The 24,836-nt window shown below is 32.9% G+C and overlaps 1 protein-coding gene across 2 annotated transcripts in view; it reads right to left on the bottom strand.

Moving 5' to 3' along the window:
• The window catches only part of LOC118180411 (DNA repair protein RAD51 homolog 2-like), a 53,664-nt gene extending 30,969 nt beyond the window's left edge, over positions 1–22,695 (bottom strand). Inside the window, exons 1-5 of one of the 2 annotated variants that reach the window (XM_085823188.1) lie at positions 22,524–22,695; positions 14,747–14,860; positions 12,798–12,911; positions 10,338–10,474; positions 9,734–9,853 (exon numbers count right to left, since the gene is read on the bottom strand). In XM_085823188.1, the coding sequence (XP_085679314.1) occupies positions 9,734–9,853; positions 10,338–10,474; positions 12,798–12,911; positions 14,747–14,860; positions 22,524–22,607 (569 nt within the window). In that variant the 5' untranslated portion in view covers positions 22,608–22,695. The remainder of the gene's footprint in view (positions 1–9,733; positions 9,854–10,337; positions 10,475–12,797; positions 12,912–14,746; positions 14,861–22,523) is intronic. The other variant, XM_085823189.1, reaches the window with a different exon arrangement.
• Between the last annotated feature and the right edge of the window lie 2,141 nt (positions 22,696–24,836).

Genomic DNA, 24,836 nt, shown 5'->3' with positions numbered 1-24,836 from the left:
ATGCTGCGAACAACAATTTATACAGTACGAACTTATTAGATATCTAAATTAATTTGTTTTTAATTTTAAGATAATAAATAGTGTTCAGCAATATCTTTGGTATCCAGTACATTTAGTACATTATTTCACTTCGCTTGCAGTGTTAAGTTTTTATAACATGCTGTTGTTGTTGTTGTTGTTGATTAATGCTCACTTGTCTGGCCTATAGTCAGCCCACGCCCACGGAATTCCTCGTGACAAGGAGCGCAAGATACGCCTGTCGGTGGCAACAGCCTTGAGCACCTTTTAGGTGACAGTGTGATTTAGCTTTGTTTCGCCCCCAATTTTGATGGGGAGCATCCCTAGGGGACGTGTCCGAGTGTCTCCCACCCCTCTTCACCTAGCACCTACCTTCCGAGAGGACTTTCGCTTCGCATATTTAAAGTTCCCCATGCCGCACGGACACTATACATTTACAAACATCCATGCCTTCTCTGAGATCGAACCCGGGCCCTTCGGCACCGCAGTCAGCAATGCTAACCACTATAATGGATGGCCGGCTTTTTACATAAGTGTATATATAATTCTTCAATAAATATGTTTGAGTGTGGGTTTTAACAAAGTACAAAATGTATTCATATTTAGACAAATTAAAATATAAAATAAATTTTTTTTGGTTTCTCATATTATAATGTTAATAATGCTTCATTTTAAATGTTAACCATTAGCAATGTCCCTTTAATACTATCACTGCATAAAGGCGCTCGCTAAGCATTTGCACGACGGTGTCGATCAGGCTTGGCGCAGGCCTTTACTTAACCCTTTAGAAGTCATCAATAAGCTTAATTTGCTTTTGAGGTACAATTATGATGCCACAAACAAGCTCAGTTTTCTGTATTTTCTGCCTGAATAGATATAAATGAGTGCTTCATGAAAAGCAGATTTTTGTCCTAGTGTGCATAACTGAGCTGAAGTTGCTTTTGAAAATAATCTTAGGTTCTTCAGACAATATTACAAAAATGTTTCTGCATAATTACAGAAAAAACTGCTTTGCTATCCAGTTTTTATCTTTAACATTTTGGTAATAATTTTATTATCTAATTTAATAAAAAGAATAGATTTTTGACAAATGGTTATAGGAATCATATTTCGGAATGAATAAAAATTTTGAAATGTCTATTAATTCAGAAGATGTTTCCAGCAGGAGTTTATAAAAGTATGATAAAACTAAATACTTTAGCTACCAGCTTATTTACTTATATAGCATGAAAGTATTCTATAAAGAAGAGCTTTCTATACTTCTGTAAAGAAAGCTATTTCAAAATTAACCTCTTATTTTCTGCAGTTGTACTGAAAATAAAGTCATTTCTTTAGAAATGACTCTATAAGAAATGACTCTATGACTGTGTCTGAGTAAATGTGGGAAAAACAGATGCTACTCTTGCTTCTAATTTTATGCAGTAGTACTGAAAATAAAGTCAGTTTTAAAATTAAATGAGGGGAAAACAGATGTTACTTCTGCTCCTTAGATACTGTGCATAACAGAACAGCAGTGAATAAAAATTCTGAATATAACCAAAGAACTGAAGAAATAAAATATGATCATATTGCCTCATATATAAAACTACTTTTTTTCTAATTACTACTAATTTTCCACTGAAAAAATAGTTAAAATATTAAAATATATTTAAACTAAAATGCCCAAACATATCAAATTTTTTTAAGTAACAGAAGTTTGCTTTTAGGTTATCAGAGGTTTCACTGTAGTTATTGTCAAGCAACTAAGGTTTAATCATGCAGAAGAGAGACATATTTTTCATATGATCATATTTCATATGATTTTTCATATGAAGTATCATCATAACTCATTCACCCATGAAAAAGACTCTTTTCAGAAAAATTTTATTTTGTTCTACACATTTAAAGCATATATTGTATGTAAATTATTTGAAACTTTTGTAGAATTCATTTTATATTGTTGAACATTCTGCAGCAGTAACTTTGCGTAGTGATGATCATCCTTAATTTTGAACAGTTGCATACTTGTAGGTAATCCTGGAATAACACATTACATGAAAAGCATCATTTTCTATTTTAAAGGCACTATGGAAAGTACTGGGTTCATATACATTTCTGCACATGGAAATTAAGCACTTTTAAGAATTTTTAAGGATCATCAATGAAAAAATTGAGGACTTATCAACAAACAGGAATTGGATAAATTAAAACAATTATCTATGCATGAACTTCACTTTTGTAATAATATACAACGAATAAAACAGATCTGTTAACTAAAATACAATACGTCTGTAAATCAATTCTGTAAAAGCAAAAAGCCAGATGGTTTCTGGAAAAAATAAGTATATAAATAAATAGAAATAAAGTAAAGAAAGAAAGAGGAAAAGTGTAATGTGAACTTTATACAGAAAACTGATACTACATATTTGAATATATTACATGGAAAAACCTCTTACCGTGAAATTATATTAACTTTAAAATAATTTTTAAATTGGAATTTAATTACATACAGGTAATTCTTGTTTAGTTTTTTTTTTTTTAAATTTTGTATTTGTAAACTTTTTTTCATGTTTATAGTATTTATTTATGTGTCTATATTTATGATTTTAGTATTTTGCCTGTTTAATTTATTTCTATTAATGTGATATTCTTTACATTAATACACATTAAAAACAAGTAGATTAAATATGCAACTTCAAAAATTGAAGGTCATCATAGCAGAATGCTGATTTTATATGATTTTTTTGTAAAATTAGGCTTAACTGCTGAAAATGTGCAGGCCGGTTGCGATGATCCATTTCAGCGGGTCCGGTCCCGTGACTGCGCTTCATTCTCCCATTGCGGTTAAATGAAAAAACGAATATCACCAATTTGTCATTAAGTGCACGAAGATGGCAAACTGAAAAACAAATCTTCATCATCCCCCTATGGAAAATTGGTTAGGGTTCATTTCTACAGCAACAGACAGCTGCAGACTATCTGGCAAGAGCTGTTCTCCTGTTAGACAGACTGTACTAATATTCCTTCCAATTATAATATACAACTTTTAGATAATGCTAAATACTAATAAAAATGCAAACAAGATGTAATCAAACGGCAAAAAGAATGCACTGTAATGAAAGGAAAAGTTTTAGAAGCCAAAAGGCAATCCTGGAATAGGTTTTTTAATGAATTAGATTACAGAACTAATGGAAATAAGGCTTACAAAATAATGAACACATTAAGTAACAAAATAACATGAAGAACTAATCACCCCATCAAAAAAGACAAAGATGTCAGTGTTCCATGACAATTTGCTAAAATATTCAATAACTTCTATCTTGAACGGTACTCACACAGTAAAGAGTAACAGAGGCAGGAAAAGAGATGCCAAAAACACAAAAGAAGTACTAAATCAAAGGACGGTGAATTAGGCAAACATTTTAGAGAGCATTTCTCAATGGAGGAATTGGATAAGGCTATCAAAGACATACAAAATGGTAAACAACCAGGACCAGATTATATCCCCAGAATTCATGACACATTTCGGGCAATCTGCAAGAAATTTTCTTTTAATGATTTACAATAAGGTCTGGAGTGCAAAACCCAATCTTCCAGCGAACTGGATGAAGGCATAGCTCATTCTGATTCTAAAATCAGGAAAACTACCTGAAGATATAGAATTGTACCGACCAATCTCACTGACTTCCATTATAGTCAAGATATTTGAAAGAATGATAACTGCAAGACTAAGGTTTTACTTGGAGTCAGACAAGATTCTGGCAGAATAAACTGGTTTCAGAAAAGACATGTCAACTACAAATTCAGTTTTGAAGTTGGTTCACAAAATTAAAACCAGCTTCAATTCAGAGAGAAGCTCTTTGGCTGTCTTTGATGATTTTCAGGGAGCCTACAACATAATATGGAGAAGGAGACATCTAAACAAACGTTGCGATTATGAAATTGGCAGAAAAATGTATAACTCGTACAAATACTTTTTATCCCAAAGATGGGCGAAGACCAGATGGAATGAGCAGGAATTAAATTATAAATGAAATAAATTAGGTCTATCTCAAGGAGCAGTTAGCAGCTGCATCCTCTTTAACATTTATACAGTACAAAGTCCGTAATCCGATCTCCTCGGGACTTCCGGATTATAAATCATCAATTTAAATCTGGTAAGATGGCATGCAGAAATGATACAATTAAAAATATGAAATCGTAATTTATGAAATAAAGAACAATTATGATATAAAGGGTATCAAAATTTACAAAAAAAAAAAAAAAAAAAAAAAAAAAAAAAAAAAAAAAAAGCTTAAGATTTATTTGTTTACTTTATTAAACATTTCTTTCAATGTAAGTTGTTTCAGATGCTTCCACAAAATATTCAAAAAGTTCCTTTTTCTTGTGTCATATAGAGTGGACTTTCCAAGCCATACTTCTCGCATAATTTTGAGACGGATAGGCCTTTATCCATTTTTTTCAGTAATTCCACTTTTTGTTTAATGGACATCGAAATATGCTTTCGCTTTGTAGATCCTTTGGCAGCTCCAGAATCGGAAACTCTATTTGACATAATCGAAAGTTCAAGCTTACTTTTTATAAAATTGCTCTAACAGTCTGCAAAAAATAATAAGCCGGATCCAATTAGAAGATTAAGGAACAACGCAATCTGCAACATTAACTGTAATAGATAATTAGATAATTTTAGCCTAGCTTATACCATCCGTTATACATTAAACACGCAGGCGTAAACGTATTATGCGCATGCATAAACACATATGCACATGCGTAAAGGTATTATGCACACATATGCACAAGCGTAAAGGTATTATGCACATGCGCTTACGCATGCGCAGAAAGTTTTTAGCTTTGAGTCCGGATTATAGATCATTTCGGATTATGGACGTTCGGATTAAAGACTTTGTACTGTATAAATGATTTGGTAGTGAAGTTAAAAAGCATTACAGGTGGTAATGTCCGTATTTTAGCAGACGATGTTGTTATTTGGACAGAAGCAGAAAATTCCAGAAAATATGAAGACCAAAGAAAAAAATTTAAATTATAATGAACATGAAGTCCTGCAGACCTGGTCCAAAGAGAACAAATATGATTATAAATAAAAAGAAAACAGGTAACCAGTCTTCGCTTGAGACATGTGAATACAGACTTTGAATTAAAAATAGACAATGCTACTCTTGACAAAAGCACTAGTAGCACATATCTAGGTGTAGTGCTGGACAACAAATTAAACTTTACTGATCATGTAAATACTGTTATAGAAAAAGTAGAGAAAATATCCTCAATTTTGAAAAGACTAGCTGGTACCAAATGAGGAAGCTCACTACTCTAAATAAAACTTACAACACTTATATTAAACTTATTTTCAAATATGGAAGTGAGGTGTTAATCTCTACCACACAAGGGAAAACTGGCTCTGGAAAAAGCCCAAAGCAAAGCTCTTCGGATTATCACAGGAGCGGTGAAAACTACCCCGATTACAGCTATGCAGAGCTACACCAATTGCTACTGAAATCAAGAAACAATCAGTTGGTGTACTGCAGGCCAGAGGGAAAGGATATCTCCCGTTCTACTGGGCCGACTGACGAAATTCAAATTGCGTTTTCCATGTCTCAAAAGCGAGACTTAAAATATACATTAGATTTATATATAGCTTTGTTCTAACATAGGTATTTTGACACAGAATCGGACTTTTTCTGAAATTTTTTTCCATATTTCGATTCTAAGACTCAAATTATGCCTAGATATTAAACTTTGTAATTTTTGGTGCGAAATTTAAAAATTTATCTTGGCAAATTCTTTTCATTTTATGCCAAGAATAATTCACTTGGTGAACTTCTTAATTTATAGCAACCTATTTTCCTTTCCTTTTCTTTTTTTCATTGTCCATGAACGGGGAAAAAGTCATTGTTCATACTTTCAAATAAGTTTAACAAAGTGCGTAAACCACATTCTCATTATTATCGCTAATAATAAATATGCCAAATTTCAAAACGTGCCAAAATGTAAATTTATATATCTTAGAAAAGTCTGATTAAAAAACTCTTAATTTTTTGCAGGTATGCTTAGAAATACATCTACTTTAAGATGATGGCAAAACTTTTATAGCCTATGATTCAAAATTTTTTTTGAAAAATGTATAAAAATTATTTACAAATACAAATTTTAAAAATAAATCCTAAAAAAAAGACGAATTTTATTTGGAATGAACCTAAATTTCGAAATATGAAAGGAAGATTCAAATAAGTTTAATAAAAAGAAAGATATTAATAAATATATGTCAAATTCAATTAACACTGAGGTGCTAAACTTTTGAAAACTAATTTTTTAAAAACTACTCAAGCGAATTTTACAAAACTCGGCAGTTTGGCATAATTTGAGTTGTAGAATCAAAATATGGGAAAAAAAAAAAAAAAAAAAAAAAATGGCATGCCATTTTCGAAAAAGTCCGATTTTGTGTCAAAATACCTATATTATGAGGGTAAGTTGAAAAATAAGTTTCCCCTGTCGACTGTGGTCAGAGTTGTGTATGAAACTCAAAAAGTAGAATGAGACATTAAAGATATGACATACCTTTATTTTATTATTCTCGTACTAGTATGTTGAGATATTTGTCATATCGCTTGATAAGCTTCAAAAAGTCCTCCAAGAAAAATTCACGCTTTGCATATGGAAGAAGTGTTGAACGGCTATGGGCGAAAGGCGACACAGCAGGAAGACGCGCAAGTCACCGATACACCATTGGGTAGAGGTCGCTGCAAATCAAGCAGATGGCGCTGTTGCAGTGTCTGCGCAAAGCGGAGACCAGCCTCTCATTTGAGCCCCTGTAGGTATGGAGAGAAGTTGCGTTTTGAATTCATGGTCAAAGAAGGAAGTGAGAGCGGTTATTCGCTATGAATGGGCACGTGGAGTATCAGGAACAGAAATTCATAACCGCCTCGTGGAAGTCTATGGGCCAGGTGTGATGTCGAAGCAAATGGTGTCGCACATTTAGTGATGGACGTCAGCAAGTGGAGGACATAACCGAGAGTTGGACGGACGCGCACGGCCACTACAGATGCAAATGTCAGGAAGGTGGATGACATGATTAGAGCGAACCGGCGTATCACCATCGATGAAGTAGCGGAAGAACTTGGAATCTCACATGAGCGAGCTCAAAACATCATCCTTGACATTCTTCGATACAGAAAAGTGTCAGCACGATGGGTGTCCCGACAATTGACCTCGACACACAAGGAACAACACATGGGGGTCAGCCTGGAACATCTCGTGCGTTGCCATGAAAATGGCAATGACTTTCTGTTTCGGATTTTGACGGGAGATGAAACGTGGGTCCACCATTTCACGCCAGAATCGAAGGCCGCATCTATGGAGTGGAAACATCCGTCATCACCTGTCCGAAAGAAGTTCAAGACAACACCTTCTGCAGGTAAAGTGCTCGTCACAGTTTTCTGGGACGCCCAAGGAGTTTTGTTGCTGGACTTTTTTGGAGGTTGGAACCATCAATGCTACGCACTACTGTGACACCCTGTCGAAATTGAAAGAGGCGATTCAAAAAAAGCCGCCTGGCCTTCTCACATCCCGCGTTCTGCTGTTGGATGATAATGCCAGACCACATTCGGTGACGGCAATGCAAAACCATATTGCAACTCTTGGTTGGGAGTGCCTACACCATCTGCCATACAGTCCTGATCTTGCACCAAGCGACTTCCATCTGTTTCCGGCTTTGAAGAAAAATCTCGGGGAAAGGCACTTTGGAAGCAATACTGAAGTGAAACAAGCTGTTCAACACTTCTTCCATATGCAAAGCCCTGATTTTTCCTGGAGGGCTTTTTGAAGCTTATCAAGCGATATGACAAATGTCTCAATGTACTTGGTACCTATGTGGAAAAATAAAGGTATGTCATATCTTTAATGTCTCATTCTATTTTTTGACTTTCATACACAACTCTGACCACAGTCGACAGGGAAAACTTATTTTTCAACTTACCCTCATAGAACAATGCTACATATAAATCTAATACATATCCTAAGTCGAGCTTTAGAGACATGGAAAACACAAATTGAATTTCGTCAATCAGCTCAATAGAACAGGAGATATAGAAATTCCCCCCTCCCCTTATTTTTTGACACAGTGTACATTCGTTAAAATGAAAACATTACATAGAGCGCAATGGATGAATTAATGCAAACCAAGTACTATGAAGATCCAAATGTCTCCCCTAGAGGCTTGTGAGAAATTATTACAAGAAACAGATGAAAACAAACCAATGAATTTACAAGGTCATGGTTAATCCCCTTGAATATATTGGTATCAAATACCAACTAGATATTAATGACTTGGGAAAGAGAAACATTCCTGATGCAATATTAAAATAAAACACATTAAGTATGTTATATGAACAATAACCTGAACCTGAATGCACTGGAGTATACACTGATGGCTCTAAACTACAAGACAACACTAAGGCTGGTGTATACAGTAAACTCTTTTCTCAAGGCACTCCTGTGGGACACTCCATGTCAAATTTTGATGCAGAGATCCTTAAAATCTCACTGGTTCTGGAAAACCTCAAAATAAAGATTGATTGTTTCTCTAAAGCGGTTATTCTAGTCGATTCCAAAGCAGCCATTCAGGCTGCAGTTATAAATCATGACACAGATACCCAGATTATCTCAGAAATAACATAAATCTAGAAGTGTCGTTATAAACACAAGAAAACAATTGTTTTTCAATGGATCCCTTCAGATGTAGCTATCGATGATAACGAAAAAGCAGACGCACTAGCCAAGAGAAGAAGACTTCAGCCACAAGACAGCAAATCACTTCCTCTAGAGTCACTTAAAAGGCATACTTTTAAGAAATTAATAGATACTGGAATCTGACCAGGCAGCAAAATCAACAGGCAAATTCTGGGTTAACATTCAAGACACATGGAAAAAGTTGTGAAAAACCCGTAAAGAGGCTGTGACTAAATTCAGCCTGCAAACAGGCCACGATTGCATGGCATATCATCTTAATAAAATTGGCACCCTTCCATCTAGTATATCCCAAATTTGCAATTTGGGCATCATGAATGCAGAGCATCTCCTTATATGCCTAGAACTAGATAAAGAGTCTCAGAAATATGGTGAGGTAAAGAAACTATACTGAAATGCCAAAGCTTTCATGAACTCCTTATAAAGACTACATCTCTTATGTTCTTTTCCTTCTTGTTTAAATTTTTAACTTTTTACTTTTGTTCCCATGTTCATTTATTCTGATTCTTACTTTAAATGTTTGTTCTTTTTTTATTATTATATATCATTGTTCTTGTGTGATACTTGAGCTGTTTTATATGTTTGGATTGATCTTTCCAATCAAGCCATATGTAACAACAACAACTTTTAGATCATTTAATTGTTTTAAGACTTGGTCATAAAAAAATAGAGCAGCACTTATTCTATTTGCATCAAAAAGGATAAGTGATTTTCAGAATAATTAGTAATTATTCTGAAAAAGCCAGCAGTTGCCCATATTTTTGAATATTTTCTGGTTACTTGATGATAATTACTTAACTAACATGTACATTTATATTGAAGTAAATATTTTATTATATGGACATAAAAAACTACTCATTTGATATAAAAAGGATAAATTATTTTTATAGCTGTTATAATGATTTTATATTGCTGATTTTGCTTGAGTATCACCACAAATGATTCTAATTATGAAATAAAGAAAATTAATACTTACATATCTTTTAATGCACTAACAGAAGTAGCTTTATGAACTGAAATTTTCTGAAGGAATAATTCTATTTCTTTATTTTGTTTAAAAATTTGAGGGAATCGTTTCCTTGCCATAGCAACAATCCTGGAAATAATTTAAGGGATAAGGAAAAAAAAAAAAAAAAATTATGAGCTTACATACAGAGAAACCTCACCGAGATGATCATGCATGTTCAAGATTATTTTGGCCTTCTGTTGAAGTAATCATCTTAAACAAGGTGACACTCAATATACTGATATTTATTTATATAAATTAATAAAGTAGTCGAAAGTGCTTTTTTATGATATAAGAAATGCTGGTTACTTTCAAAGATTGCTGTTTATGGAATGCGATCACCATGGGAGGTTTCACTGCATTTAAATTCTAACAGATATAAATCAATTTAATCATCATATATACTGGAAATAAATAAACTGTAACAATTAAATAAAATCTGATTTAATTTAAGATAGCATTCTAATATAATATTTTAGATCTTTCTAAAATCTCTAATATAATATTTTAGATATTTCTAATATAATATTTTAGATTCTAATGTAATATTTTTAAATATAAATTTTAAATTTGCCTCTCAGCAGAAAATGTAGATTCAGTATCAATATATAAAACTTCACCATCTGCACCTCCTAATGAAACAGGTAATGTTGCTATCATACTTAGCATAAAGCAAAACTGAGTTTTTCCTACTCCAGGTGGACCAGTAATCTACAAAAAGAGAAATCATTTACAAATATAATTTTAGAAATACAAATGTTACATTTGTAAAATAAAACATCTTATGCAAACACAGTATTATGAAATGAATAAAATATTTTTAATGTAAGGTTCTTTTGGCCAGAAGAAATTTTATAATGTGTAGAAAAATTCTGTTATGTAAAATAATTTGGAGGAAGGCTATATAAATAAGTAAGAAAAATTTTATACATTTTAAATGCATTTTGTATATTATTAGCTTAAATTACCTGACAGTTCTCAGGATTCTATATCTAGATGTGAGTATTTTTCAAATGTGAAAAATTAAATAAAATAAACATTTTGCATTACTTTATGAAGTATTGAAATTACTTCATAAAGTAATGCAAAATGTTTTATTCAGGCAGTGCCTTATAATATATATATTATATTTTTGACTGCCTGAATAAAATGTTTTATTCAGGCAGTCAAAAATAAATAAACATTTTGCATTACTTTATGAAGTATTGAAATTACTTCATAAAGTAATGCAAAATGTTTTATTCAGGCAGTGCACTGTATTACTCTGCTATTTTAAATGCTTGCATCTATAATTTATAAAACATTTTGGTTATCTCCACAACAGCAAAACATATGGATAGGTAACTATACGAGAATAAACAGCACAAAACTGAATACAGTGTACGATCATTAAGTTTCATCTACTCTAGAACAAACAACAGAGGGGTTGGCAACAATTTTAGTAGAACAGCATACTTCTGAAATGCAGGAGTTCGATGTCATTGCAGTGATTATTCAGGAGGCACTGTAGTAGTGATGAAACATCTCTCTATACTACATTCATTGGCAACTGCTGCACTTGACATGCATAATAAGCATACATTTTTTTTTCATTTATAATAAATAAAACAAAACTATTCTTCACACTCAACATTAAATTTATTTGTCTTCTGCTTCTTATTTTTCCCTCATGGTACTCTCCTTACAACTAAAAATTCAAATACGTGAAATGACAAATTTATGTATGAACAAAGTTTATGGAGCCATAGATTGCCATGTTGGAGCAGAGTATACAAGGATAATGAGGACAGAAAATAGTTCACAATATGCAGAATGAGATTTTCATAGTAGTTGGAAATTTATTCCTCTAGTCATGTAGTATTATTTAGCTGTTGCTAATATTCAGTTTTCATCAAAAGTTTAATTATATGATTCGTACAATTGGTAAAATGGCAAAGATATAAAATTACAGCTCTTTGTTGTCCAACTATCCAAAATTTAGAAATTTGAATGAGGGGACATTTTAAAATTTCTTCATGGGCACCACATTGCCACCTCTGGTGTAGGATCTTTAGACTTCTAAGTTAATACTTAATACCACAAGTACTGCCCTTATGCCTTATTTATAGTTGTTATATATGTATGTGGTACTGTATTAAGAAGTTCCTTAAAATGAGAATATCAATGAATCTTCAAATTAACTGGTATCGCAGAAATATTTGGAAAGAATACATGTTTTTCTTTAGCATTCAGGGCTTAAATTCAGCCGGACTCTACCAGAGCCTGGCTTCAGTACTTCTCAGTTTGATCATAGTTCCAGACTGAAAGTTCCAGAAATATTATAAACTTTGATATTCTAATTTATTATTTAATTATTTATCAATGATTTATTTAATTTTATTAACTTTTTTGTTTATTTGTTTACATTTTATTTAATTTTATTAGTCAATATGTACTATTTTATTTATTTAATTTTTTTCTATTTTTCCTGATGGCCTCCTGTATGGCTTTGGCACGTTTAATTTTTAAAATTAAGCCCTGTTAGTACAGTTAATTAATACTGTTTTTTCTGTGAATAGATCATATTTGGCAAATTATAATACGACAGACAATTTGCCACAGGCAGAAAGTCTTCTATTTTGAATACAAGTGCTAAAGCACATTTTTTTATCAAAAATATAAATTTTCCTAAATAAACATTTTTTAAAGAATTTTATTTAAGCAAATAATGCCAAAAACTGCTATAGTAAAATTAAAAAAAAAAAAAATGTCCTCCCTTCTCCAATTTATTATACTTCTGTCACAATAAAACAACTAGTATTTTTTCTGTACTGTGCACTAAAGAAACACTGTGCAGGGAAAAAGAAATCTGGAAATATGTTTCATTACTTTTTCATACATAAAGTAATTATGACTTTTAAGATTTTGTGCTAAAATAAAGAAAAGTGTAGCTTATTGATAGCAATATGTTGAATAATTAAATTATTTATTTTTATTGACCAACTTAGAAAAATTACATCAACTGAAAAGGTAAAATATCTATAAACTAACTTACCTCTGATATGCTTCCAAAAGGTAAGCCTCCTTGCAATAACAGATCTAGTGAATTCAATGATAATGAAAAAAATTCATTTGAGGCTTTATTTTGATTTGAACACAGCTGGAAAACCTATTAACATAAAAAATAATAATAATATAATTCATATAAAAATTTTACATGAAAAAAATTAAAAAGAAAAGATGTTTGGAATGGAAAAAACTGTCTTTGAGATCTGATCTTTGAATAATGGAATTCAGGCATCAGGCAGCTCATATCAGTTTGATACTGGAAATATTTCCTAAAATAGTTTTAATTTCATGAACCATTTATTAAATTGAAATAGAGTAGTCAATTAAGTAATTTATCACATAATTATAATATGTATAGGTGGGAGGAGAATTTTTTTGAAGCTCAAAATTGACTAAACAGAAAAGAGAAACTGTGCAAAATAGAACTTAAGGTGGTAGTATTTATTGATTAAGAGCAGAAAACACTGCCTTGGATCATACTTTTGAAAACCACACTTAGTTGGTGAAACCTGAAAAAATACTCATGCCGGTAGATATCGAGAAGGGATGACGGTAGACATCTGGAACAAAATTTGCCATGAAAAATACCATTGAAACAAAATTTAGTTGATAAAAATTGTGAAAATATAGGCTGTATAAAATAGGGTCTGATGTTGAGGAGCATCTAATGTTGAGGAGAGATGCACGTACAAGGTTTATATGAAAGCATGTTTATAACACAGCATCTAGTGCACAGTATAATGCCTGAATATTATTAAGAGAAATTAGTATAAGAGTTGCTTGAAGGGTCAGCTGCAGATGTCATTGTATAGCCTATACTAATGGGAAATGATTATCAGATGCATTTGAGATATACATCAAGGATTCCTATTCATGTTGATCTTTCCGAGAGACACTGCTTTGAAGATTTTCTGTTGACCACATACGTCACTGAGTCTGTTGACAATACCTTCCTATGTGAAGCTGGCCTCATTAGATAGTAAAATGGGGGTGGGAAATTATGGATCATTTCTAGGGCACAAATTATACTTAATGGGAGCAGTCATCTTTGTTTCATAAGTTATACATTTTATATGTGGAAAGAATGCATGTTTCCAGCATGCAGATCCTTCCACATCACCATATGTAGAACATACAGTTCAGCTATCCATATCCATGAACTTGCTGATGGGAGCAAACTGTTGCAGTGTTTTTTTCTATTTTAAATGTGTACATGCTGACACCTCTTTTCATTGCAATTTGCTGGCTTGAAGGATTCTATTTCCTATAGTCATTGATCTATTCCAGTAAAGAGAACTGTCGTGAAGAAAATCCCTTCTTGGATATTACTGTTAGAATATCTAGAATATGTGCTAAGCATCCATTGCCACCTATTCAAATCAAATGATAATCAGTTTATTCCTCGTCTGTATAGCTGGCCATGACATTCTTGAGTAAAATAGATAAATAACTGCTCTATGTGGTTTCCACCACAATGGTATTACCATCCATTGCCTTCAGCCAGAACTTCTACTCCAGTTAATGTGTTTCATGATGCTTCTTGAATCAAACTGCATATTCCAATTTTTATTCCTCTTAATGCCTACAGTCACTGAGCTTCTTGCTGCTTTAAGAAAGCATCTTGTATATCATAGACAGATAAATAAATAATTAAGTTTATCTTTCCATCTCATAGAAATTTGAATTCTAATGATAAATCACCAAAAAAAAATTATTAAAAATTGAAGTTTCAAAATGTGAAAAGTTATTAAAATATTAAGTTATGTTTTAAAATATTTTTACTTGATGTAAATAAAGGTCATGTACAATAATAAATCAGAGAGAGGTTTTTTTTTAGATATTCAGTTAATTTTTTAATATGGGATTACATTCAAAAAATGTGAACAGAAGAATAAAAAAATGTATATAAGTAAATTTTAGAAATAAGCAGCTTACTGTTTCAGGATGTGAAACACATTTTTTGCTAATTTTATCTAACAGCTTTTCAGCTTTTCTGCGGTCTATACCGAGCAAAGTTTGAAATTCTAATGGCGTTAAAGCTAATACATCCTGGGGGAGAGGAAAAAAAAAGAGAATTAGGTAATCACATTTCATTTGTTAGCAAAATATATAATTACATAACAGGTAGCAGTGTAATTAAATTAAAATACAACATAAAATTATTATGAATTTAATATTAGAAGTTCAAAAATCATTCAGATGAAGCATAACTTTTTGCTTGCTTGAAAAAATATATAAATACATCTTTTTATCTAGAAAAGCTAATCCACTAATTTTAATATGCTTTACACCATAAGTCAACCATAAGCAATTTATTAATTACACTATTATTTTATACTTCCCACTGACATTATTGCTCACAGAGCAGGGAGGATTAGCTCTTATTCACAAAAAGACTGGATAGTCCTGCCCTGAAGGATTATCCTACTGTCCCTTAAATTAGCTCTGCTTTAACTCTTTCACAACCAATCCGCCCGACACCGCCCTACATTGAAACAACCAGAACCGCCCGAAAATGGCCGAGATTGTAATCTTGTTTTCTTCCCTTCTCCTAAGGTATGCAGTAGCAGGTGCAGTTTCCCCAAACGCATTGTATCAGTGTACTACAGACAGCTTGTCCTAAGAGATTTATTATTTTTTGCTTAGTCGTAACATTTCGTTGTAGATTCTTTTAAGGTACCGTGTGCTTTTTATCTTTAAACAGCTATAAAATTGCAGTTTAAAAATTTAAGTAGTATACAGTCAAAAGTCTTTAATCCGGACTCATCAGGACTTCGGCGATTCCGGATTATCAATCATTAGTTTAAATCTGGTAAGATGGCATGTAGAAATTATAAAATTAAAAATATCAAACCGTAATTTATGAAATAAAGAGCAGTTGTGATCTAAAGGGTATCAAAATTAAAAAAAAATAAAGGCTTAATATTTACTTGTTTATTTTATTAAACATTTCTTTAAACGCGCGCATGTGTAAAGCATACATTACGCATAGTTGAAATTAGAAAATTGCAACCAGAAAACTATTTGATGTGTATTTGTGATATTTATAATGACAAGGAATTTGATTTAAATCATATCAAAGACGGAGTACATCGAGATGAAATACTACATTTAGTAAGGAATTATAAGCTGAATAAAATAAAAACATCTGCCCTGAAGATAAGGATAGTGCCGACAGATCAACTTCCAGTTCATTGCGCTCCACGACATCCCCCCCCAGAGCAGCGTGAAATTGATAAACAGATTTCGGAATGGTTAGAGAAACAAAGGATATGTCTTTATCCATTTTTTGCAGCAATTCCAAGTTTTGTTTGATGGATATCGGAACATGCTTTCGCTTTGTAGAACCTTTGGCAGCTCCAGAATCGGAAATTCTTTTTGACATAATCGAAAGTTCAAGTTTACTTTTATAAAACTGCTCTATCGGTCTGGGGAAAAAAAAAAAAAAAAAAAAAACCGGATCCAATTAGAAAATTAAGGAACAACACAATCTGAAACATTAACTGAAATAGATAATTAGATAATTTTAGCTTAGCTTATACCGTCCATTATACATTAAACACGCATGCGTAAATGCATATGTGCACGTGTAAAGGTATTATGCGCTTGCGTAAACGTATATGCGCAGAAAGTTTGTAGCTTTGAGGTCCGGATTATAGATCATTCCGGATTATGGACGTCCAGATTAAAGACTTTTGACTGTATTTATTTTTAATCAATTTAGTCCTTCCTATAAAAATAGCGGAAATAAACAAAATCTAAATCATGATCATAACAAAGCCAGAAAAGTTTGTTGGTCTGACCTTCAGAATAGTTTTATAAAGAAGGGGTCAAAGGCTAATGGAATCTTTGTTAGAAAGTACAAAGGATGTCATTCAAAATCTTCACACCTATTTTCTGCGTTAATGGATGGGGAGGGGAGGAAATTGCTGTATTTCGGGTGGTTCGGTATTTTGAGAGTACAGTTTAGCGAATGGTCTGGATTTCAAAGAGTTAAATTCTATAAATCTATGTGGCTGTTATTTGATGAAGTTATAGAATAGGTTTAATTTGGTAGCAAAATTCACAGATGACAACCAATTAAACTCAGGAGATTTTTTTTTTTTCTTAAAGAAATCTTAATATTTTCAGTGACGGAAATAATTTGCAAAAGATAAAAATATACATAAGAAATTTTTTTTTAATGAATTGACTAAAATAGTTCTAACTGATAACTGAAAATGGAATCACCAATTCTCATTTAAACAGGAAAATATTTTAATTGGTTTTTGTATGATTTATAATACAGTACAAAGTCTTTAATCTGGACGTCCATAATCTATAATCTGGACCTCAAAGCTACAAACTTTCTGCGCATGGGCATATGCGTTTACGCATGCACATTTAATGTATAACTGACGATATAAGCTAGGCTAAAAGTATCTAATTATCTATTTTGGTTAATGTTGCAGATTGCGTTGTTCTTTAATATTCTAATTGGATTCGGCTTATTATTTTTTGCAGACTGTTAGAGCAATTTTATAAAAAGTAAGCTTATGTCAAAAAAAGTTTCCGATTCTGGAGCTGTCAAAGGATCTACAAAGTGAAAGCATGTTTCAATGTACCACTTCCAATAGTAAAGAAAGTGACAGAGAGGTTATTGAAAACAAAAAAATTTTGATTGACAAGTTAGGCGGTATTCTCGACACAGCAATTGCAGGACTTGAACAGTGGAACTGAACAAGAAATTATGTCTGTTTATAGAATTAAAGAGAAAGTATTAGCACAAAAAACGAAGCAACTTACACTGAAAGAAATGTTTAATAAATGAAACGAGGCGATGGTAGCCCACCTATTAGGTGCCTCCATAATAAAGAGACCACCACATCTAGCCTTGTATAGATTAATGGACTGGGTTACACTGTAACTGTTCACAATCTGCCATTGGAAAAAAAAGTATTTAAAAAATTATTATTTAGGCTTGATTGTTATTTGTATAAACTTTTTCTTTGTTCATGGAAGAGTTGAATTTATGTTGCCTAGTAACTGTGTTTTTGAATTTGTCGCCAATAAGGTGCATGGAAATTGGGTAGTAACATCAAACTGACGTAATGTGATTTTATTATACTGCCAAGCTGGCAAGATACTTTTCTTAGTTCTCGACATCCAGCCATGATCCTTTGTGCAATATGACGAGTATTATAGTTTTGATGCTGTTTGAAGAATTAGAATATAATTCTTTCAAACACACCTGCTTTTGCAGATATAGTTCTTTTTTTTTTAAAAATCCTATGCCAGATCTAGGCAAGACTGCCATTAGTCTGTGATGGGCAGACCAATACAGTTCAGAAACATTAAAAAGTACAATAATTTTTGACAGCATTAGTCGTTGCCACATCATAAAGTCTGTCGGTTTGGTACTGAGGGTAAAAACCTGAAAGGTTGTCTTACTCCTATTTACAATCATTTCATTGTTTTTGCAGGCACAGTTCTAATTTACTATAATATCTCACTGAGAAAATAACTTTTCATTTCAAACCAAGAGATTTCAGATATCAAATATCACGTTTTGGGAACAAATAATGAAACTGTGAGTAATACAAAAGTCACCAGAAATTTTATAAATAAAAGAAAGTCACAAAAAAATGTGTAGTAAATTGGGTTGATACGGTGCATGGGTCGATAATGCAGTTGAAAATCAAGAATCTCCAGTGTAAATTGAAAAAACTGGTAGCTCTAGAAATTGAACATGTGTTTTTAAAGTCAACATCTATTTTGTACAAAAACATTTTGGAGAAATAATTATGGGATCCTTCATTTTGATGCCTAGAATGCCTACCACCGATCCTATTGCTCACACTGGGCTGGCACTAGGCACTTTTGTTGCTCAGTACAATCTCTGCAAATCTTATACTGAGCTGCCTTGCACCTCTCTAAATTCAAAACAGTTTGCCATCCCTAAATTTTGCTTCCTAATGCCTCCTAAATTCTAAAATTTTATCATTACTAAATTTTATTTGTTATTTCTCTAAATTCTAGAAATTTTGCTGCCCCCTGATTCTGCTACCCAGTGTTACTGCACTGGCTCTGAAGCCATTGCACACATAAATGTGTCTACAATCTCGCATAAAAATAATAATGTGTTTATATTCATACATGAAGTAGAAGTTGTTCTGAAATCTTTTTCAAGTCCTAAGAAATTTGTAAGCAGTTTTTAACATAATACTTCATCATTTGCTGAAATTCAGAGCAAAATTCACTAAAGTAACAAAACTGTATTGCATTGACTGCATGAAAGTGGACTGTACATCCAACAACTTGTGGTTTGTATTTGTTTGTCTCCATCACATGTCAAAACGAGATTGAACAGGGTCCATGAACATTGCAGTTGGACACCAGAGAAGTGGGGCCACATACTCTTTACGAATGACTCTCAGTTTGACACATAGAACAATTCCGACAGAGCTAGGGACATGCTATCAGAAAGAAAGAGAAGTCAAAAGAGACCATTAAAGAGGAGGCTTACTTGTATGGGCTGGAATAGGAACAAACAGCCGCAACAACCCCTACCTGATTCTTGGTGATTCTGTCACAGCCGTCCAATATCACGACAAAATTCTACACTCTATTGTATGTTCCTTCATCAATGCAATGGGTACTGACATGATTTTCATGGACAATAATGGCCACCGGCATAGAGCTCGAGTGGTGCAGAGTTATCTCGAGAGTTAAACCATTCCACATCTGCGGTGGCCTGTTAGATCATCAGACCTGAATCTTATACAGCATGTGTGGGACATGTTGGGACAGCAGACAGCAGGTTGCAGTGTGCTTACCAGGCACCCTGCATGAGCTTCCACATGCATTACTACAGGAATGGACGCTACTGCCATAAAAAAAGATCAATGACACTATTGCCAGCTTGCCTCGCTGTTGTCAAGCATACATTTCAGCTAATTGGTTTCATAGCTGCTATTAACGTGATGTTTCCACTGTATGTTCTTCCAACCCATTTGGATTTTTGTGATGTGATGGTCATCATACAGGTGTTTTTGTATGTCTTTGCTTTATTGTTTGCTTGTGGTCTAGTAATGTCACACCAACCTATTGGATCAATTTCACACATATCCATTAAAAAGTTTTTGTTTTATTCCACATTTTGCCTTAGTTGCTCATTTTTTTAGCAGGAATATAGATTTTTCAATGGTTTATTTACTCTTTTCATTTTGGTCATATTTTTTAATACTAACAAAATTTAAAAGAAAGAATAATATAGGTTTTAGGCGAATATATATATACATAGAATTTTAAAAAATATTTTAGGAAGGTAGAAATTAGGATATAGTTATCCAAGTATTTAAAATTTCAAACAGATATTAATGATTTTTATCAATTATTTGTTCCCTTGCCAATAATGATACTTTTAAAGTTTTTACTACAGTCAAAAGTCATTGATTCGGACACCCATAATCCGGAATGATCTATAATCCGGACCTCAAAGCTACAAACTTTCTGGGCATGCCACGCGGTGACGCATGTGCGTAAGACCTTTACGGCTGCGAATAGGCATGTGCGCATGCACATAATACGTTAACGCATGCGCGTTTAATGTATAACGAACGGTATAAGCTAAGCTAAAATTATCTAATTCAGTTAATGTTGCAGATTGCGTTTTTCCTTAATCTTCGAATTGGATCCGGCTTATCTCCCAGAGGAAAATCCTCCTTAAGTATACTATATGGTATGCTTCACAGCAGAAATATATGCTAAAAACAATAGGTAAAACACAAATGGTTTAATTACCAAATAATGCATATAAATTATTAAAATATTGTTCTCCATGTTAAAGTCACAACTTCCAAAAGCAAGACAAACACAAGGTCACCAATGAGCATACTCAAAATGAGCTAGCTTAATTACAGATCAAACAGAACAATCACCTGAAATTAAGCATGCAAAGATATGGCAGAAATAAGACCAGCACAAACTGCCTTAGTACAGTCAAAAGTCATTAATTCGGACACCCATAATCCGGACCTTAAAGCTACAAACTTTCTGAGCATGCCTCGCGGTGACGCATGCGCATAAGACCTTTATGGCTGTGAATAGGCATGTGCGTTTAATGTCTAACGGACGGTATAAGCTAAGCTAAAATTATCTAATTCAGTTAATGTTGCAGATTGCATTGCTCCTTAATCTTCGAATTGGATCCGGCTTGTTATTTTTTGCAGACTGTTAGAGCAATTTTATAAAAGTAAGCTTGAACTTTCGATTATGTCAAATAGAATTTCCGATATATATTTACTAATATGTAAAGGATCTACAAAGCGAAAGTATTTTTCGAAGTCCATTAAACAAAAAGTGGAATTGCTGGAAAAAATGGATAAAGGCATTAAAGGCATATCCTTCGTTTCTCTAACCATTCCGAAATTTGTTTATCAATTCCACGCTGCTCTGCGGGGGAAAGGGGGGGACACGCCGCGGCGCGCATTAAATTATGCCATACTGTAATGCAGATAAGAAAACATTTTCTTATACATTCTTCATGTTTTTAAATTCTAAAACTGTTTAATAAAACAAAACAATGAGTTTGGAAAAGGCACTATGCATTATAAGCTATAATATTTTATTAATATTCTATAAAATTTATATACCATTTTTAAATTATTAATAGTTTTCCTTTCAGTATGAGAAGACATAGCAAAACTGTGTGTTTTAAATTTAATGAATTACTGTCTTTAAAAAAAAAAATCATGCTAGCTTGGAAAACATAATACACACACAATTTACTCAGTTACATAAAGAGAAAAATTTACTAACCTTATACGTAAAAAGGAAAACTAGAGAATGCTTATTTGTTACTCATCTCGGAAATAAATTATATCATACATATTTAGGAAACAAACTCTTTAATGACAAGTTTTTAAGGATTTATAGATTATCTGAAATTTAGAAAGCACACAATTATTTTACACTTAAAATGAGGCAAAATTTCTACTGAAGTGCAACTTTTAATTTCCCAGATTTACTATGACCAAAATAAACAATTTCCCAGACCAAAGAGATTGAACTAGTAACCATATTAAGCATGAGTTATTGAATATCAATAATGCATTTGCTGAAACACACACAGCAGTAATTAAGAACATTAAATAAATTTATCTTATTTATTATTTAGCAGCGAACATAAGAAGTACACTCAGGAAATATGCATCTAAACCATTAAAAAATGCAAATAATCTTTTATTTAAACCAAATATATAAAAGTATGTCTTTAATATTAATTACTATTTGTATCTTTTTTTAAAGAGCTGAAAACTTGATTACATTAAATTGAAAAGCATTTAACTAATACTGTTATTACTATATAGAGTGATGAATCCTAAAGCATACTAGTATTTATTTTTTCAAAATGTATGAAGAATGGAAAAGCAGTTTGTTCCAACAAGGTAATTTTTGTTTATTGGTTACTAATTCAGCCATGAAATATTTGAAAAAAACATTTTTTGTACGAAGGTTCTGGTTTTTTTTGCCTTTTTAAAAGAGTGGGGTTTTTCTCCCTCTTCGGGCATCAGAGTTACAATTATATTCCACACTTCTTTGAAAGATAAGTGCAGGCAATGTTGTCATTTCGTTTCAGCTACGAAGGCAATCAGGGATAACTACCAGTGTTCATTAATTTCAACCTATCAGCGATATAACTTTTTAGAATTGACTGAGAAATGTAGTTTACCTTACATGATAGTAAATTTTGTCTTTCAAGCATTTTAACAACATTTTCCTCTAAACCTAGACGTCTGATCCTATACGATCCCATCAAGATTTCAAAATACGCTCTCACTTATTTGTAAACAAACACCGATACAGTCACAGTGACATTTTACTCCTTTAGATCAAAGAATTTGAGATACAGCGGAAAAACAAATGAAACAGCTGCGTCTAGCGCATATTGCCACCGCAATTTTGGGAAACTAATCCCTTTGTTTGGTTTGTTCACTTAGATGAGTGGTTCTTAAACACTGTGAACTTCACGAATCACGATGAAAGGGCTGGCTGCTTGGGCGCTTTCGTGGGAAATGTTTTCCATGAGTAAAGGGATTATTACATCTAGCGACGCAGGGCATTTCCGAGAAACGGTATTCTGGTAGCATCGTTTTAAACGGGTCGTGCAGTATTCTGATGGTTGTATCCGTGTCCAAGTCCGAGGAGACCGCACGATCATTTGATATTGGCATAGGGACCCTGCACCTGGTGTGATGGTTTGGGCAGCCATTGGGTACACGACATGCACATCTTTAGTGGTAGATGGTGGATCGATGGTAGTTTGAATGCAGATGGGTACATTTCTGACATCTTACGTCCAGTGGTTGTATCTTATCTTCGAGGCCTCCAAACGCGATGTTCAAACAAGACCACATGTTACATGTTGTGTTCTGACCTTCCTCGATACACAGGATATTCGGTTGCTGCCCTGGCCTGCATGGTCTCCAGATCTGTTACCCATTGAAAACATCTGGTAATGGGTTGCTAAAAGATTGGCCTGCCACCCCTCTGCACCTAATATGGTTGATGAAGTGTGAAGCATCATGGAAGGAGTTGCCATTTCTGTCATCCAAGCCTAGTTTAATTCCATGCCTAATGGGGTATAACTTAAATATTTGCTTTCTACTATATGCAATACTTGTGTTATCACATTAAAAATAATATGCACTTATGACATTTTTAATAGTTTTTGACAAAATTATTTTAATTATAAAGAATTCCTAAAATAGATAAGTGGATTAAAAAATAGAAAGTTTAATGATGATGTTAGCAATGAGGCTTTGGAGCCCAAGAGTATAAAGTAAAGGTATTTCCTCCACCAAACATTTTATGTTCACCACAACTATAATGACAACACCTTAACATTAGATTTATATTGTAACAGCTTTAATATCGTTATTAATCTCTCGTGCATTTGAAATAGATGAATAATAAATAATGTACAGATTACTGGCAATATTGAAATGCAGGCTCGAGAGCTGCATGCATTTTCTCGCACGAAGCATGTAATTATTTATTTTTTTGAATAAGTTTTTAGAATATGTTTTCTCTTCTTGTTTGTAGGTCGCCATTTTTTTTAGTGTTAAATAAAAGTTATTGCTGTGTTCCATCATTAGAGTTGCTTCATTATTTTGGAGGCACCGACCGAGATCGAATAATCGTGCGTATTTTTATTTTATTAGTTCATCACTGAACATAATATTAGTGATACCAGATTATTTCTTCCTGTTCCTATAGAATTGCTTTATTTTATTAGTTCATCACTGAACATAATATTAGTGATACCAGATTATTACTTCCTGTTCATATAGAATTGTTTTATTTTATTAGTTCATCACTGAAAGCAATATTAGTGATACCAGATTATTACTTCCTGTTAATAATAAATTGTCTTATTTTATTACCGTATTTGATATTATATTTAATATTCATTTTAGTTGTCCATACGGTAGATATATATATTGTTCTATGTTATTATTCTTATTTTAATCACAATTAATGTGGTAGAGAGAATGAACTTCATATAATTTAAATATTTCATTTTTGAGCTATTTTGAGGAAATATAAGGAATACAGTGTTCGTTAATTTTAAACATAGAAACAATGTGTTACTTAGGAAGAGCTCGTAAGGAAGATTTGCAAAATCTCGCGGCTGAACTGGGAGTTCATGTGACTGCAGATTTGAAAATAGTTGATTTAAAACAGAAAATTGTTGAAAGTAGAGATTATCATGAAGTCTTCGTCAAAGGAGTCTTAGACACAATAATAGAAGAACGGAAAGAGAGGGAGGAAAGAGAAGAACGAAAAGCGAGGGAGGAAAGAGAAGAACGGAAAGAGAGGGAGGAAAGAGAAGAACGGAAAGAGAGGGAGGAAGGAGACGAACGGAAAGAGAGGGAGGAAAGGGAAAGAGAAGAACGTAGGAGACAAGAAGAAGCAGAAGAGCGGAGAAGGAACGAACAGTATGAATTAGAGAGATTAAGACTTGAAGCAGAGACAAAGTTTC

Source organism: Stegodyphus dumicola, chromosome 9 (assembly GCF_044657685.1).
Source record: "Stegodyphus dumicola isolate Sdum_Otavi_A_Nest chromosome 9, ASM4465768v1".
Taxonomy (NCBI): Eukaryota; Metazoa; Arthropoda; class Arachnida; order Araneae; family Eresidae; genus Stegodyphus; species Stegodyphus dumicola.
The sequence above is the reverse complement of the archived record's forward strand: the minus strand, read 5'-3'. Positions and strand labels throughout refer to the sequence as shown.